The 17,324-nt window shown below is 44.8% G+C and overlaps 2 protein-coding genes across 3 annotated transcripts in view; both read right to left on the bottom strand.

Annotated features, from left to right (window-relative positions):
• Nucleotides 1-4,420, bottom strand: part of FAN1 (FANCD2 and FANCI associated nuclease 1) — a 45,645-nt gene extending 41,225 nt beyond the window's left edge. Inside the window, exons 1-2 of one of the 2 annotated variants that reach the window (XM_006020026.3) lie at nucleotides 3,613-4,420; nucleotides 2,212-2,267 (exon numbers count right to left, since the gene is read on the bottom strand). The gene's annotated coding sequence lies outside the window, so the exon portion shown is untranslated. The remainder of the gene's footprint in view (nucleotides 1-2,211; nucleotides 2,268-3,612) is intronic. The other variant, XM_006020027.3, reaches the window with a different exon arrangement.
• Nucleotides 4,421-9,506: 5,086 nt separating this feature from the next.
• Nucleotides 9,507-17,324, bottom strand: part of MPHOSPH10 (M-phase phosphoprotein 10) — a 14,758-nt gene continuing 6,940 nt past the window's right edge. The window contains exons 2-11 of the mRNA XM_014518226.2: nucleotides 15,905-16,565; nucleotides 14,765-14,916; nucleotides 13,653-13,833; nucleotides 13,225-13,366; nucleotides 12,996-13,063; nucleotides 12,053-12,190; nucleotides 11,686-11,796; nucleotides 11,386-11,493; nucleotides 10,476-10,703; nucleotides 9,507-9,911 (exon numbers count right to left, since the gene is read on the bottom strand). Coding sequence (XP_014373712.2) covers nucleotides 9,762-9,911; nucleotides 10,476-10,703; nucleotides 11,386-11,493; nucleotides 11,686-11,796; nucleotides 12,053-12,190; nucleotides 12,996-13,063; nucleotides 13,225-13,366; nucleotides 13,653-13,833; nucleotides 14,765-14,916; nucleotides 15,905-16,565 — 1,939 coding nt within the window. The 3' untranslated portion in view covers nucleotides 9,507-9,761. The remainder of the gene's footprint in view (nucleotides 9,912-10,475; nucleotides 10,704-11,385; nucleotides 11,494-11,685; nucleotides 11,797-12,052; nucleotides 12,191-12,995; nucleotides 13,064-13,224; nucleotides 13,367-13,652; nucleotides 13,834-14,764; nucleotides 14,917-15,904; nucleotides 16,566-17,324) is intronic.

The raw sequence follows: 17,324 nt of genomic DNA, 5'->3' as shown, positions 1-17,324 counted from the left end.
CTTTACACTTGGGGGGGAAAATGAGGTGTAAGTCCGTTAAAAAAATTGTACACTGTAAACAAACAAGTTTCTGAACCCATATTGCTAGTGCAAAGGTTATTACAAGACAAAGAACTTTTATAATCCACTTATCACTGTTTCACACCTTAGTTCTATAGGTGAGGACAGGCATTCAAAAAGCCAGAGCCTGAATTGATTCAATCTTTGCAGGTTAGCCTTACCTGCCTAGATTGAATCAATTTGCAACTGAACCAACATTAAGGTAATGCAGGCATATGCCTGCAGTGGCTCAGGCCAGAAGCCGGGGGGCACTAGAACATGCCCTTGGCTGCAGGGAAGCTGTGCTGGGGGTCTTGACCAACCCCAGCAGTAGCTTCAAGTGAACTGGCCAGTTTAATTCCCCCCTCCCTGTCCCATCAGCACAGACCCAAGCCCGGGTCCATCTGGTGCTCCCCCCTCACTGCTACAGGGGGGAGGTATGGCCAGAGACTGTCCGGCATGTCCGGGAATTTTATTTCCCCCCTCCATCCCCTCTGTCCCTGGGGGACCGCAGCTGGGGTCTGCCAGCCCCGACTGCTGCCACCGATTGCTCCCTGTGTGGCATGAGTGGCAGGATAATTTCCTTCCCTGCCCCCACTGCCAGATGATGGAGGGAGGGGGAATATAACCCCACTCCCTGCCCTGGCACCTAAGGGGGCCATGCTGGCTGGCCTCTGCCCACGCGCCCGCCCCCACTGCTGGAGCAGCAAAGGGGGAGGGACCCTGACAGGGGCTGCAGCTGCTGTCATGGTTTCCCAGGGAGCACAATCCTCTTCCCAGCAGGGGATGGGCTGCGCTGCAGACGGGAACGGAGCAGGGAGGTCAGAACTGCCGTAGACTGCATGGGGAGAGCAGCAGGACTGGGGCTCGGAGGGGTGGCCATAGCCCCCGCAAGTGCTGCCGCTGCTCACCCCGTGCAGTCTGTGGCAACTCTGACTGCCCCACCCCGTTCCAGTCTGCACTGCAGCCCCCGCACTGGTAAGAGACTTGCGCTCCCTGGGAAACCATGACAGCAGCTGCTGCCCCCATCAGGGTCCCTCCCCACTAGCCGTTCCAGCAGCAGGGATGGGGGTGTGCCCAGAGGCTGGCCAGCATGACCTCCTTAGGTGCCGGGGCAGGGAGAAGGGTTATTTCCCCACTTCCTCCAGCATCCGGTGGAGCAGATAGGGAAGGAGGTAAGGACCCCAACTGCAGTCCTCCAGCGACAGAGGAAACGGACGGGGGCCACGCCAGCTGGCCATTGGCAACGTCCCTACCGCTGCAGCAGCAAGCGGGGAGTGCCAGGCAGACCCCAGCTCAGGTCAGTGCCAGTGGGACAGGGAAGGGGGGGAATTAAATCCCCTCCCTGGCCAGTTCACTCGAAGCTATTGCGGGGCTGGTCATGCCCCCACCGCTGGAGCAGCGAGCGGAGAAATGCCTAGCAGGTCCATGCTGGTGGGACAGGGGAGGGAGGGGGGAATAAAACTCTTCCCTGCCTTAGGGAGGTCGGTGTCTGGCCATGCCCCTGCCCACCCCTGCTTTGCTAGGCAACAGAGGGCCAGGGCCAGCCTTGCTCTCTGGAGCAGAGAGCACAGGCCCACGCAGGGCTGCTGAGCATGCTGGGATGCTGGGGGACTCTGGTTTAACTTAAACCAAAAAGGGGTCTGGGACACAAGTTCCATAAAGCAGGTTGAGCTCAATTAGTTATGTCTGATAAACCTGGTTGAATGTAGTATCTCAAACCAGTTTTGGCCATTTTGAAACTGGTTTACGTGCACTGAATGTGTGTTCTGTTACAGGTTTAAACCAATTTCTGAACACTTAGACCGGTTTATGCGTAACTTCTGTCCCTAACCATAAGACTTATAAATGTACTTAACACTACTACCCTGATTAGTACAATTTATTTGATGCATACCTAAGTATTTCAGGATGAGATCCAGATTTTTTTTCTATTTATATGAAACTGTATATCAATTAAGTTACTTTCAGTTTGTTTTTAGTCAGAAGTTACTGGGAGGTGCTTGTTTAAGAAGGTTGATATTTATTTTTTAATAGGGAAACATTTCTGGTTTTGACCATGAAATTGTTATGTTACCTTGTTTATGCGAACTTAAAATCTGGGGCAAACTTTGAGTATCCACAAAAACAAACATATTGATGAGCACTATTAACTGTGTTTTCAAAACCTACACAACGTGCAGTCCCCAGCTACACATCATGCTGTTTCGGCTGGGTGCTGGTAGCATCTAAAATACAGAAGACAGTAAACACCATCATAAGGCTTACAAATTATTTATCCTACACACTTGCCCCTTTCAGTCTTCGCTCCAAGCCTTAAGCATGCTATGTACATTTCTGTCAATTAGTGAGATCATTTAAAGGGGTTTTCTATTTCAAAGACAACCCATTTTTTTAAATTAGACTCAGAAAGAATTCAGATACTACCCTTGCCAGTTTGTGTATATATAGCACCTTTTTCTCCTTCTCCTCTTGTTATCGTGTGCAAGACGCACAGAAACAGAGGCAAGTGGCAGACCCTCTGGAAAAAGATGCTCAACGTCTCATTTGTGCTGCCATAAAACGTTTTGGAGCAGCACAAATGCTGAGCAAATAGACAGCAATAAGACTTGTCCACCACATGAAAGGAAAACCAGTGGCATAACAAAAGGTGGCAATAGACTCTGCCACTTTATTGCAGCAGATGTTTTTTACCTCTGTGGTGTTTTCCTCGCTCAGACCCATGCCTGGTTGTGGCTGGGTGGGACAAGGACTTTTCACCCACCCAGCCAGACCCCGGGAAGGGGAAGCGGGGCTTTCCCCTGCCACCCAGACTTGCTCCTTCACAACTGCAGAGAAGCGAGTCCAGCCAGGTGGGTAAAAACCCCGCTTTCCCCACTCCGCTAGACCCATGGCCTGGGTCTGGGTGAGCGGGGAGATCACATGGCCCCCATCCTGCACCAGCAAGGGTGGGACAAGGGGCGACCGTGTGTTTCACCCGGTGAAGTGGATCAGCTGTGCCGGTCTTCTTCATTCAGTGACATCTACTTCTAGCCTAAAAGTGTGCAAGGTGCCGCTGAAGGGGCACAACGCAAGGACAGCACAAGGCGCCTCGGGTGGCAGAGCCCTGGCACAGGCCAGGCGGTGAAGTGCTGATGGGCGCTAGTGGAGTTTGGAGCAGACACTTCAGGCCACCAGGGGCCTGGAGACTGAGCGGTCAGGCTCCCCAGCCCGCCCCAGGCTTTCCCGGGTGCTCCCCCCTCCCCCGCACTGTCCGTGTCAGGAGCAGGTGGGGAAGGGTTAACCTGCCCGCCTGCCCCTGCAGCTGCTCCTCCTCTCCAAGGCCGGGGCAGGTAGCCACCCACCCCTCCCCCGGGGACAGCGCCCCGGCCCGCACGAGGAAGCGAGCAGGGATCCGGGGTGCTGCAGGGCGCAGGGGGAGGGGGCAGTGGGCCCGACGCGGGCCAGCGGCGGCCGTTCACACGGGCACATGAAGCCGCGTGTCACTTGCAGGGACAGCGGCGGGGAAGCTCCTGGCAGAGCGCCGGTAGAGCCCGGCCCGGCCCGGCCGCCCCATGCCCCCTCCCCCGGTACCTCTCACGGGGCCGGAGATGCTCTGCGAGGCAGTGACGCAAAGCCACCGCGCCGTGACGTCATTCTCCCGCCACGACCCAATAGGCCGGGCCCCCGGCGTTCGGCTCTGCGTCACGGCCCGGGTCGGGTGCGGCTGGGGGCAGCACCGCCCCCAGGCAGCCTCAGTCCATCCAGGCGTGACAAGGCGAGCGCGGAGAGGTCGACCCCACGTCCCGGGGAGGAGCCCCAGGAGGCGTCGCGGCGGGCGGGGCAATTCCGATTCCCAAGGCGTGGGGAGTGTGAAACCGCGGAGCGGGATCGTCACGTACAAATCCACCAACATTTCACAGACGGAAAAAAGAGATTTCCAAAACAGCTGGAAGAATAACAGGTGTACCAGGATGTATAAATTACAGATTAAAAACTATTTAGCATGTTCAAAACTCAGTTCTGAAATGGAACATGAACTCCTCCTCCTCCTCCTCTCAAATTACTTCTCTGGCAAGTTGCCTAGCACCCATTTCTGCTGGTTTTTCCTGCAATCCGTGATCTGTATTGATGACCTGTCATGAGTGCAGACTCTTAACATGAGAAGTCCGGGCACTGCTCAAGGCCGGTGCCCACATACCAGGGTGGTCTGGTGCAGCTCAGTGATTTATGGACCCTTCACACGGAATAAATGAACTCCCCTCCGTTACTACAGTGAGATGTTAAGAACTTGGATTAATGACACTACCCAAGCACCCTTCCCAAGTCAAGTTTTATGGAATGGCTAGTTTAAGTAGCCTGCATGACTTTTATTACATGTGACTGGTTTTGCCCATTTGTAGACGACAATATATTTGGCATCATTAAATAAAAATATTTAATTTCTTATTAATCTGTTTATCTGAGACACTTACTAGGCATATTTTCACTGGTAAAATGAATGTTATCGCACATCTGATGGAATTATTTAGAATGAGGCAGTTTCTTTAGGGACTCTTGAAAGGATAATTGCAGCTACAACTCTCAAAGGTCATGTTCCGGGGGAAGGGATGTTCTGGATAATCAACTTCACTGCCTAGACTAGAGTTTAACCTTCTTTATACATTGTATACACCAGCCAGAAAATCACAGGACTTTAAATTGATTTCTATCTTGACATAATTAAACTGGTCAACTCTTCCTTGTATAAATTTAGCTTGTTGCATCCTAAATCAGTTGAAGACTTGAGCCAGTTTACACAAAGAGTCTGCATTTGCCAGTTTAACCAGATTGATTTTCCAGTTAGTTGAGTACAGGTGAACTTAATAGACAATTATGGCACTAATTTAGGTAGTGTAAGAGTAATGTAGCTGTGATGGTCCAGAAATTACGTGAGGCAAGGATTTCTTAGGGTAATAACTTTTATTGGACCAACTGTGTAATTGGGATAAAGTTACACAAGCTTTAGAAAGATATTCTTCCTGAGGTCTGATCAGAATGGGCCAGGCAAGCAGAATAAAGAACAGTGGTGGGAGGGAGGGAGAAAAAGTCTGGGTAGCAGACACACAATTAGCAAAAGAAAAGCTGATTAGTGGGAGATCAAGACCTATTGTAAGGAATGAGAATCATTCTCACCTTTCATGTTTAGAAAAAATTCAGGAGTCAGGGAAAATACAATATGCCATAAAATCAGTATCAGTGTTTAGTTCTTTGTTCTTCCAGCCATCTGATGAATGTTCATGCCCAAGGTCACATTTTATAGGTATTAGATTTCCCTTGAGTGTGAGGCTAGTGAGCTCAGAGAGGGCGTGGCTGTTCTGTGAGAAATGTGCTTTTATGTGTTCATGTCTGTCCTTTATATTTTTCCTGTAAGGGCACATCCAGGTGCACAGCTGTTGTTTAGTTTCAACTGTATAGTTGCCATGAGAACACTTGGTGTGTTGGTTCAGGTATATCACATTTTGGGAAAGGCATGTGTAGGAACCATGAATTTTGATGGTTTTGTTATAGGGGGTGTGGACAGTAGTAGCAGTAGAGATGCACTGACAAGTTAAGTATTTCTTGCTAGTGCAAGGCTGTGTTCCACTTGATGTCTGTTAGGCAGCGGAAAATTTGCTTCTGATAATGAACTGGGCAAGGTTAGGGGGTTGTTTGAAAGCCGGGAGCAGAGACGCTAGGAATCTCTCTCTCAGGGTCTGATCTTTGTAGAGTATAGGCCATAGTTTGAGGATCCTTTTTATCAGTTCCAGTGTGAAGTGATAGGTGACCACGAAGAGTGTCCATAAATGAAGAGTGTCTATTGGAGCAAGGCTGCTCCAATGCATTGTAATTACAGTGCAACAGAGCAGCTCCAAGAACCACTCTAATTAAAGTGTGCGGAGTATCACATGTATCAGCATCCCCATGCTGAAAATAGCAGTGGGGGCATTTTAATTAAAGCTTGTTCAATGAGCTTTAAAGTGCGCCTGCCACAATTTTTCAGCATGGGACGCTGATACACATGATACTCTGGGCACTTTAATTAGAGTGGTTCTTGGAGCTGCTCTAATTAAAATGCGCCCCCCCCCCCCCCCCCCCCACCCCCCCCACCATGACACTATTAGGTCATCTTTACATAAGAGTTGAGAAAAGCCCCCAAGGGTGCGGTGGGGGGGGGGGGGGGGAGTTGTATGTTAGCAGGTTACTGCTGGGTATTTGGGTGGCTCTTTCAAATGTATAGTCTATTTCTCTGCTGGAGTGTCCTTGTATAAAGGCAGATTTTAGGTTGGGCAAGTGTTCTTAGGTTCACAAGTGTCCTTCTCAGGGCAGATATGGTGGTATTTTAGGGCCTAGCTATAGATTACAGTTTTTTTGGTGCACTTGAGATGATTGCTCATCTTGTAGACATAGGTAGAACAGTGTGTGGGTTTTCTGTATATAGTGGTTTGTAAGATGCCATCCTGGCTATGGACAGTGGTATCTTGACAGTTGATGTTAGTGCAGGAATATTTGAAAGAAAGTTTGAAGAATGCTAGTTGTTAAACCTGTGGTAGAAGTGAATGAGTCCAGGTGTTCAGCCTAAATAATGAAAATATTATATATATAATTCAACTGCAGATGCTCCTGCTACCTGAAGAGGAGGGTCATTAAAACCACTTCCATTTTGGCTTGTTCAGACCCAGTATAATATAATCTTACTCTCCCTATCAGCAAGAAAACCCAGGCTAAATAATTCTGTTGAAGCAATATAAGTTTCAGAGTGTTGTGGTAGCTGTGCAACTGTAGAGGGTGTGTGTATATATCTATATATCTATATCTATATAGTCTTTTACTGCAGTACTGGGAGAGCACAAAGTGCCCTTCCTCTGGCTTAGGCTGTACCTGCCTCTTAGCCCAGACCTGAGGAAGGACAAGAAACCGTGTTTCAGGCAACATAAAGCAGCCAGCAAACTAGGAGAGAACTAGGGATTTTTGTACTGTAAGTAGATCCCTAGAATACTGTAAAACTGATTAATTTTAAGAAGCAGTCTTCCACATTAAGGAGCAGGGGAAGAAAAGGAGGCATTATGGACGAAGCTTTATGGAATATTTAGTCAGCTGTTTTAATTTACATAATCCTACCCTCTTTCTGTTGAGGAGCCAGCCTGGCATAAAAGGAAAGATGAAGGTAGTAAGTACCTTAAGGGACACAGTTAAAAAAGAGGGAAATTCTGATCAAAATTGGAAATCCCTGTATCAAAGAAATGATGAAGAGAGTTCAAGGGATGTCTTGTACATTGTCTGTGAGCATGTGTTAAAAATAAATATTATAAGCAGGGATCCTGGTTTTCTCTGATAGAAAAATCACAAATTCTCTGACAAAAAATTGGAAATTCTGATAAAAACCCCAAAATCTGTTATTAAAATTGAAAGCCCCCTGCATCCCCTGCCCTGCTGGTGCCCCTCACTGCCCCCACAACAGCCCCCCGGCCCTACTTGTGCCTCTTACCCCTACCCACAGCCTCTGCCCTGCCAGAGGGGGCCCCCAGCTGCCAGGGCTATGGGGACAGGGACCCAAGCCTGCAGCTCCCTGCCCCCAACAGCAGGCAGCTCCCCCACTACTGCTGCCTGCTTGGGCAGTGGTGGGGCCAGCTCCTGGCTCCCCGCAGCCCTGCTGGTGCCCCCCAGCTGTGACCTGCAACCCCCCAGCCCTGCCAGAGGGTCCCCCATCCCCCACAAGCCCCACTTACCTCAGCTGTGGCTGACTGAGAGCCTCAGGTCCCACCCTTCCCCATCTGCCTCTGGGCAGGGCTGGGGGTTTCCCACCCTGTCTGTAAACAGCTCAACAGAGCCTGCAGAGCTGTTTGCTAGAGCAGGGAATCTGTCGGTTTTTCTGCTAAAAGGAGAAATCCGTGTTTTCTCTGATAAAAAAGGGAAAACCTGTGGTTTTCTCTGTTTTTCCATGGGAAATGGAAAACCAGGATCCCTGATTATAAGGAATGCTGCAAACTAGGGGTACCCGGGCGGGGGGGGAGGGCATGGGGGAGGGGCAGACTGAAGCCCCCATGGTAAAGGAGGGAGTAGAGCTGGAGCAGGGGCAGGTGCTTCACAGCTGGGGTGGGATGCAGCTGGTGGTTCATCAGGGGGGGCTTCATGCACCCCATGCATCTCCAGGATCTGTATGCAAGGCCAGGGCCCAGGCTGTGCTCAGCCCAGGCAGGGTGGCAGCAGCAGTGCTGGGAGGGGAACTATACCAAGTTTTGAGGTGGCTGTAGCTCCCCTCCCAACACTGCTGCTGCCCACCCTAAGCGCAGCCTGGGCCCAGCCTCTGCTGGGAAGAGGCAGTAGCAGCTCTGGTATGCAGCTTGCCCTGTGCAGATCCAGGGGGCACATGCCTCCCTTGGGGGTGTGCACAGCAGCAGGAGCTGCCTGCCCCCTGCACCCTCTGGCTGTCCCATGCCCTGCCCATGGTGCAGCACCTGCCCCTGCTCCACTCCATCCCTGTGGGGGTCTACAATCTGCTCTCCCCACATCCTTTCACTTCCCCTACCCCTTCTCCCTAGACTTACCAGCCAGACGCTGCTCTTCACGTTGCTGGGCTACACTCCTAGCTGTGGTGCATGTGGCAGCTGCGCACATGCACCTGGCATTTATCGGTAATGTTATCAGCCAAAAAAACCCGATTGCCAACAATGTCAATTTTCCTTTTATCTGTGCCAATACGATATGCACCAATGTATTGGTGCACCTCTACTGCAAACTGTTGAATGTTCAAAAAAAATCTGAAATATTAGTCACCGATTCTTAAGAAACATATTAGATTTTAAGCAAGCTAAGGTAGCCTTCACCTGGGCTTTTAAAAATAAAATAGATCATTTTATGTTCACAGTAGAAGTGCACAGCAGCAAATGTGAATTTGGTTCTTTGCTAGGGGACTGCTTTAGAGGGTATAGGTTGAAATTTAAAAAAAGAAAAAAAACCTCAAAAAAAATCCATAAAAACCAACCCCCCCACACATTAATATTTACTTTTGGAGATTATTTTTAAAATACTAGTATATTAAATACTGCAATGCTTTCAGAAGCAGTGGTTCTTCAGAACTATTGCTAAAGCCAAAAGATGTTTTTTTCAATATAAATAGATGCAAGTCTAGATGTACTGCTGGAAGTTTTCTTCCATTAAATCCATAGAATTTGAGGCGGTGGCATCTGCAAGGGCAAAGTTCTCTCACATCAGCACAATATTCTGAATGAATGAGCTCAATAAAATACTACTACTTAGTCTTGATTTCTTGAAGAGCAGCCTTAGAAAGTATTATGCCACAAATAGCTCTGAACATAAAGCCATCCATCATCTTTTCAGATTGATTGCCAAAATCTAACATTTTACTACATTATTAAAACCTTTATCCCACCCTTTTCTGTAAGCATGGTATATGGAAAAAAGGGGGAATATATTGAAGATAAACGCATATAAAAAACTGAGCATACATAAATAAATCATAATACATCTCTTTACTTATTGCGCATGGCTTTTCTTTTGGAGGATGAGCCCTGAATTCCAGAGCAGAGAGGGGTAACAACAAAAAGCCTTAAGTAGTACTGAACAGGTTATCAAATTTTAACACCAGGAAGAACACTATAGTTTATAGAATATTTTCATGTTCTACATAACATATGAACTATTCAAAACACGTTAAAAAAATGAAACATTTTATTATATACAAGATACGTGTATAAAATATATTATAATTTAAGTTTATGAGCAGAGATTTCTTGCTGCTTCTTCTGTTTTTTCTGTATTTTCTTTGCATCTTTGATTTGCACTTTGACTTGATCTTGTAATTGGGAAAAGAAAGCTTGGGATGATTTCAAGGCTTTGTCTTTACCTTCATCCTGTCAATGGAAAAAAGGATTTGTTATAATAAACAACCCAACTAGCATTCTAATGCAGTAGCATAATTACACAATTACTAAATAGACCAGCCTTATTTTAAAGTGACTCTTATTTTAGTCTCCTCTTTTTAAAAGAAAGAGCTTAAATATGGACCCTCTAGGCCTAGATCAAATTAAATGTTATGCAAAGGTAAGGGAAAAAAATGGATCTTTTGTGCTCTCCCACTAGCAGGGTTCACTTGTACTGCATTAGTCCAGCAGGTTAGAATACCCTTCTCATCCCAAAGAACTAAGACAAGAGCTGGTGTTTGGAAATACACAGAAATACTATAACCCTAACCCCCAAGCAGAGGAAAGCTAGTGGTATAGGAGCAGTTGTGGCAGTTTATACTATCTGGGTGTAAGACAGCTTTGCATCAGTGAAATGGTGAAAAGGACTCGGAGCATAATTTAACATGGAAGACATCAATAATCTGATTGTTTTATGATGAGATCGGAAAATAATACCCAATTAAAAACAGTACACAACTGAAATTAGAAGACAACTCTTTAAAATGGCCTTACTTTTAGCAAACTTGCTTTGCCTTCTTTGGTTAGCTTTTTTAATTTTGTTGCAACAGCTTTTTTGTTGAGTTTGCCTTGCTCTGGTTTAGTCGTTTCTAGGATTTTCTGCTGTTTCTCTTTCTCCTTTAGCTTCAAACGTTTACGAAGCTTCTTCTTTCTTCGTTCTCGTTTTTTGTCTGTGGAGGTTTTTTCTGAATCTGTTTTTACATCTCCCGCTTTATTCTTTTCCTGAGGAAGACACAAGGGTTTAACTCTGACACCATAAATGAGATCTAGGCTGTGAAGTGTACAAACAAGATGGCTATCCTCATTGTATCGCATCAATTATCCAAGAGTAGTAAAATTCAGCTCCCACCTATTAATGTATTTAACATCACTCTCAACTGTGTCCAGATCAAAGTTCCTGAAAACAAAAGTGCCCGAATAGGAGGACTCCTTCATACTAGCCTCGGGAAATAAGTTTCTACAAATTTTATCATCTGTGTAACTATTTCACTTTTCCCCATTCTCCTCTATCTTTCTTTCTACATATAGAATTCAAGACAGTGAAAATTAAAACACAGATTAACTGAATGCTAAAAGATGGAGAAATGCAGGTTATGGTAAAATGCATTTCTAACAATAGAAAGTACAAGGTACTCAAGCAATCTGCATATAGGTTCATTCTCAAAATCAGAATAAGCTATGTTGGAACGGAAACTCGGGATTCCAAGATGCATGGGGAAAGACTGTAAAACCCAGAGAAGCAAAGCTAGCTCTCCTCCCACTCTCTACAGTTACAATGATTTGAAATTCTTAAGTCATTCTAAAGTCTCTATGGAAAGGATCCCAGTGTGACATGAAATATATCAGACAATGAATTCTCCTTTTTGAATGTACTATACAGAACAATTTACACAAAATTTCCTACCTTGATCTCCTCTGGAGCTAGGAGAGCTGCATCACTAACAGCAACTGGTGCTACTTCCTCCATACTTATAGCAGGAAGATTTGAGACAATTTTAATCTCTGGCACAGGCTAAAAATAAAGAAATAGCATTCATGAACATGCATATCATATCTTAGCAAAACAGGGCTAACTGAGTCAGGCCCACAAAATATATTTTCATTCACACTGTGAAATGCATAACAAGCACAAAATATACCCGATATATCCTTTCAGTTAGTCTAAGGGCGTGGAATTTAGGAAAAAGGTGACACTTGTACTCACTGGCTTGGGTGTGAAGTGGAAATTGGAAAGAGCATCCAGCTGTACAAACAGAGAGTCCATCATTTTCTGAATTTCTATATGTTCAGGATCTTCCTCCTCTTCAATCTTTTGCTAGGTTAATAATGACAGAGTGTTATAACCAAGATCACTCAAAAAGACATCTTTCACATAAATAACATTAACACCAACTTTGAAACTAAGAACACTGAGATATATAATTTGCATGCATTTTACAGATTAGTACATAGACAGAGGGTGCCTTCAATACTGCACACTCAGTACATCTGTATAAATGGTTGCAAGTCTGATTTACCTCTTTCCAATAACAGCAATATCGTTGTTTATATCCATTATCATAAAAACTTACCTGATTAAGTTTCAAGTACTCTTGTTCATAGATTTCAGCAAGACTCAATTTGCTCTTTTCGTGATCCAAAGTGAGACGCTTCTTGTATTCAAAGGCCTCCTCTTTTGGTTTTTCTTTACGCACTACATCATCCCATGCCTGAGCCAAAACCATAAAATACTTAACACATCTCTTTTTTTTCATTAGCAAGTTTAAACACCTACTGTTCCAACATATCTTCTTGAACCTCAGCAAAAGCATTTTATTATGCTATGTGAGGTACTTTATTTACTTTGTTACAACTGTACAAGTGATAGCTGACAGATCAGAGAGGGTCTCTCATACACATATTTAGCCTCTTCCCAAAAAACCTGCCCTTCCAACACATGGAGAGAAGATACACTAGGATGAAGCACAGCTTTTTTTGCCCCTTGTACTGATCTGCCTTGTTCCTTCAGTTGTATAAATTAACAGCCAAGGTGTAACATTTCAAAAATACTTATCATACAGATTATGCACAGCAACACTCCTTCTGGTCAGTATTCTGAAGTGTTTAAAATTAGAAGTTTGCAAAGCCCTCAGTACATCAATTCTGTAAACACTGCAGAGTTTGTATACAAATCAAATGCCAAAGTAGCCCTTCTGTAGCTAACTCTACAAGCAGTCTGCAATTTCAGTTGCTTATCTTAAGATCGTTTGAAATGCATTACAACTCCCAACAGCATGCAAAATTAGACTCATGGAGTGTACTCAGCATTTTGCAGGACCTAAAACCAGTTATTGTATTTTTTCTAGAAACATTCAAGAAACAAAACTATACTGAATATATTTTAAGGCCCCCAAACTCACTCTTTGAATTAATTACTTGTGGCCCTCAACAGCCATTTCTGTAACTACACTATAACGCATCAATATTTGTTTATAGATTTTTTGGCTTTAAAGGGTCAATTTAAATCTTATTAACCCGATCTTTTATCCTCTGTTTGATGATATCTTCAAGCTGAAGGGTGGTTTCTTCTGTGATCACAGGAGCTAAGAGAGCAAGAAAAGAACAATATTAATGCCATACATTGGCCCGTGCAGTATTCATCAAAAGTTATGAAATAAAAATATAATAAACAGCAATCACATGCCTACTCTGCCTGGTAAACAATTTTATAACACCTGAGATTTAACATAATGGCAATATTTACCCATTCGGACAGCATGGTCAAAGAGTACAGTTTCCTCTAAAAGACTATTTTCAGGTCGTTTTTGTCCTGTTATTTCTCCTTTAAGCTGCCAAGGTTTTTCCTTCAACAATTCCTCTTCAAGAGATTTAATCTTTTCACTCATCTGGAAGAGAAACATTTCCTAAAACTTTAAAAACTAAAAGTAGACATACTTGATAAATCACAAGGGAAATCAAATTACAGAACAAAATATGAATTATTTCAAGTATTTTTTTCTAAACATGCAGTATAATTTGCCTTTTCTGTAACATTTTGTTTTTACACTGTTTTCTATATTTGTTCTGAAACTTTCCAATTAAAGGGAGCCTCTAAAAGTAAGAGAATCAAAATAAATACCTGCCACTGGATCGAAGTTTCAGCAGAAAGCTCTACTAAAATTTCTGAATTACCTTTTCCTGCCTTTTCTCAAAAGAAGATTTTATTGCAATGGAATCATCTCTCTTTGCATTTAGCATATCAGTATTTTGCTCCGTTTCACTGTCATCTGGCAAGTTAAAAGTGACTTTTCTAGAAGCTTCTTTATTTTTCCCATTCTGTTCCGTTACTTCCATTTCATTAGCTTTCTCAGTCCTATAACATTAAAACAGTTCGTGCTTTTGACAATGTCTTGTAAGAACTGTGGGAGTGGGGGTGGGTGAATTTTCTTTTCTTTTAAGCCAGGGCTGTCCAAATGGCAGCCTGAGGGCTGTGTCTGGCCTGTAAGGGGTTAATGCAGCCCACAGGCTATCTAGCCACCGTTTTCCCCATTGCTTTTGCTGCTACAACAACCAGTCTCCAGGCTCCCCTCTCCCTCGTCTAGCTTCTGCCTCCTGCCCCATGTGGGGGGCAGGGTAGCATGGTGAGAGGTCCACTTGTGGCCTGGGGAAGGGTCCCCAGCTGCAGGGACTCAGGCTGTGCATGGCTGGGGAAGGAGCACATGTAACAGGAGTGCGAGGCAGTCTGGCTGCCTGCACGACTGGGAAAGGAGCTGGGCTGCATGTGGGTAGCAAAAGGTAGTGGGCCACCTACACAAGGGAGAAGGGGAGGCCAGGAGGGCCACCTCTGTGGTGTGCAGCCCATACTGCATGTGACCCAAGAGCCTGCGGCTCATGCAGTGTGAAGTCCCCACTGCCCAGAAGTTGGACAACACCGCTTTAAGCAATATATCATCCATCAGATGTGTATCTAGTGCCACAAAATACAAATTCATTTTCAGGGATTCCTGAAAATTCTTCTTTCCTCAAGCCTTAAAAGCTGGGTACTAGGTGAAACCCTGTATTTTTTAGTTAGGGATGGTGTTATACCAGGGGTGGGCAATTATTTTTGGGAGATGGCCACTTACTGAGTTTTGGCAAGCCATCGAGGGCCGCATGACAGGCAGCCCAGGGCAGATGAATATTAACAGATCGGAGAGAATGGCCTGGCAGGCCGCCTTTTGCCCACCCACCCCTGTGTTATACCGTTGTTCAAAATAAACAGTCACTATCAACAGGACAGTTACAAAATATTCAAATATACATACTCAGAAATGTCTTCTTCAATCTCATCTTCCTCATTCTGATCATCACCATCATGATGAGCTGGATTGTCATTGTCATCATCATCATCATCACCACCACCATCAACAGAATCAAAGAAATCTTTATATTTCAGGTCTCTAGAACTTTTAACTGGCTGGGAAAATGGTAAAATAAGAGATTACCTGGTGACAGTGACAGAGATCTAACTGAATCTTTTATTCTATGAGAGCAGTGTTATTAAAAACTGCAATGGTAATTCAATTCATTTCACTACTGTTTGGCTACTAGACTAGATCATGGCTTGAATGGTGTCAGGTCTACATATTTATCACACAAATTTTATTTTTGCTTGCTTTAACCGCACAGAAGGAGAAGAGCCATAGATGTTGACATTAATTTGTTCTTCTATAATGGGAGAATACATGGCTCTCAGATGCCTAAGTCTATCACTTTTAGAAGTGCCTCAAATAGCTTTCTTTCATGACAAGCACATTGAAAAAACAGAACAGCTATAAACATTACTGTAAAAAGCATGAATGTTATTTTCCAAGTTAATGCTGTGATTTAATTTAATCTGCAGAGTATTATGAAACCATGACCCTCTCCCATCACATCTCAATTCCTACGATGTACACCCCATTCCTTGGAGATCATGACCCCTTTCCTTCCCCCCTCAATCTCTAATCATACAGAACCCCGTTGACTTCAATAAGATGCTGCAGAGGCATGAAGATCCTCCTAAACCTACTAGAATTCTCAGTTCTGGGTAGGGACTTGTGTGTTCACACACACGCAAAGCAAAAAATATTCATACTCCACAGGGGATCATTGTCATGTGGCTAAGTTTGGCTAAATTTCTGGTTTCAGTCCACCAGTTTGTGATTTAAACACAGCATCTCTTTTGGAGAAGTATCTGATCTTTAAAGATTTCAAGTAATGGAGAAAACAGCATATTCTTTGTTATTCTAATTCCTGTTGTTAATTACACTTGCTGCCATTTCAACATCCTTAAGGCAGCTGAAGATCATTTTAGGTATTTAATCATGACAAAAGCATGTCTTTAATAACTATGGAATAAGTTTTAATTCAAGAGTTATTTTTATTTAACCAGCTTATTGCCTAGTAGCTTTCAATACCCTTACCTTGACTTTATCTTTTCCCAATTCCTCTTCATCCTCTTCCTCTGAATGAATATCTTCAAAATAATTAATCTCATAATCATCCTCTTCCATCTCCCGCCTTTCTGTCTTCTCTAAATCATCCAAAAAGGCTTCCATCTCACACAGCTTGAAAAATTTATCATCCACTATGGACTTTTCCCCTGTTTTTTTCGAAGTAGTCATCTTTGATTTTTTCGTTTCTTCCTCCAGCTCATCAATATCAAAATCAATATCTGAATCCTCATCGCTGTATTGCTGCCTCTTCAACGTTCTGGATTTAGTTTGCTTTTCTGTATCCTCGCTTTCATCTTCTGCATCATCTGAGATCTGGTCTGCTTCCATACTGTCTTCTGGTTCCATTTCCTTCTCGCTACTCGTCTCTGCATCTGAACCATCTTCTTCTTGGACTGGGATAAGGTAAAGATCTTTGTCTTTAACATTTCTAGCAACCTCGTTTTTGAAATAGTCCAGAACTGCATCATTCTGGAGCTCAAGCTGTTGCCAGATCTGTTCTTCATCAAAGCTCTCGATCACCAGTTCTTTTAAGGGACTCCCATGGATTGCATCTGCCCCTAGCACTTTATGCAAATCATAAAGAGTCTTTGTTAATGACCTGAAGTCTGCAGCCAACCCGTCCTGCACACTGAGGGGAAAAAAGCACATTCAAAACTTGAAGAAAAGCCATGAACTTTAAACTCTGAAGTAGTGCTACATGAAAAAAAAACATAACAACTATAAGACTGTCTTTTAAATGCTCTCAGTTGCCACAACTGGACCAGCAATCAGGGCTTGTGGCCAGAAGTGATCTTTTATTAGATCAACAAAATTTTTGCAAAAAATTTGGCCCGCGGGTCCAGGCACCTCCTGGCACTGAGGGCTGCTCCACGGTCGCGCTGGATGGAGCTCACCCCTTGCTGTGACCCTGGATCTGGGGGGCGGGCTGTCCCCTCCCTGGCACTACTTTGTCTCCTCTGCTTTCCCCGAGAGGAGGCCAGATGAGGCGCAACAAAGTCAAAACTGGGGAGTAGTGAAGAAAACCCATCTTTCCTTTCTTTCTTGGAAGAATTTTTTTTTTTTGCAAAAATCTTGTTGGTCTAATAAAAGAAGTCACCTCTGTCCACGAGCCCCGATTGCTTTTTCCTCTGGACCAAATACAGCCACAACCTGGATGCGTGACAAATGCCCCGGTACAACCCAAAAGCTTGTGAGGCCTTCCCTGCCCTCCGTGTCAGCAATCCCCCCCGCCGGCTCGGGCCCAGGGGAGCCCGGGTTCGCTACTACCAGCTCTGACTTCGCTGCAGCCCGTCTGGCCTCCTCGCGGTGAAAGCAGAGGAAACGAAGCGGCGCCGGGACTGAGCAGCCCCCGCCGCCCTCCCGCTCCTCAGCAAGGGCCGAGGTCTGT

The sequence above is a fragment of the Alligator sinensis genome, unplaced genomic scaffold (genome assembly GCF_000455745.1).
Source record: "Alligator sinensis unplaced genomic scaffold, ASM45574v1 scaffold458_1, whole genome shotgun sequence".
Taxonomy (NCBI): Eukaryota; Metazoa; Chordata; order Crocodylia; family Alligatoridae; genus Alligator; species Alligator sinensis.
Note: the sequence above shows the minus strand (reverse complement) of the source record. Positions and strands in the feature narration are given on the sequence as shown.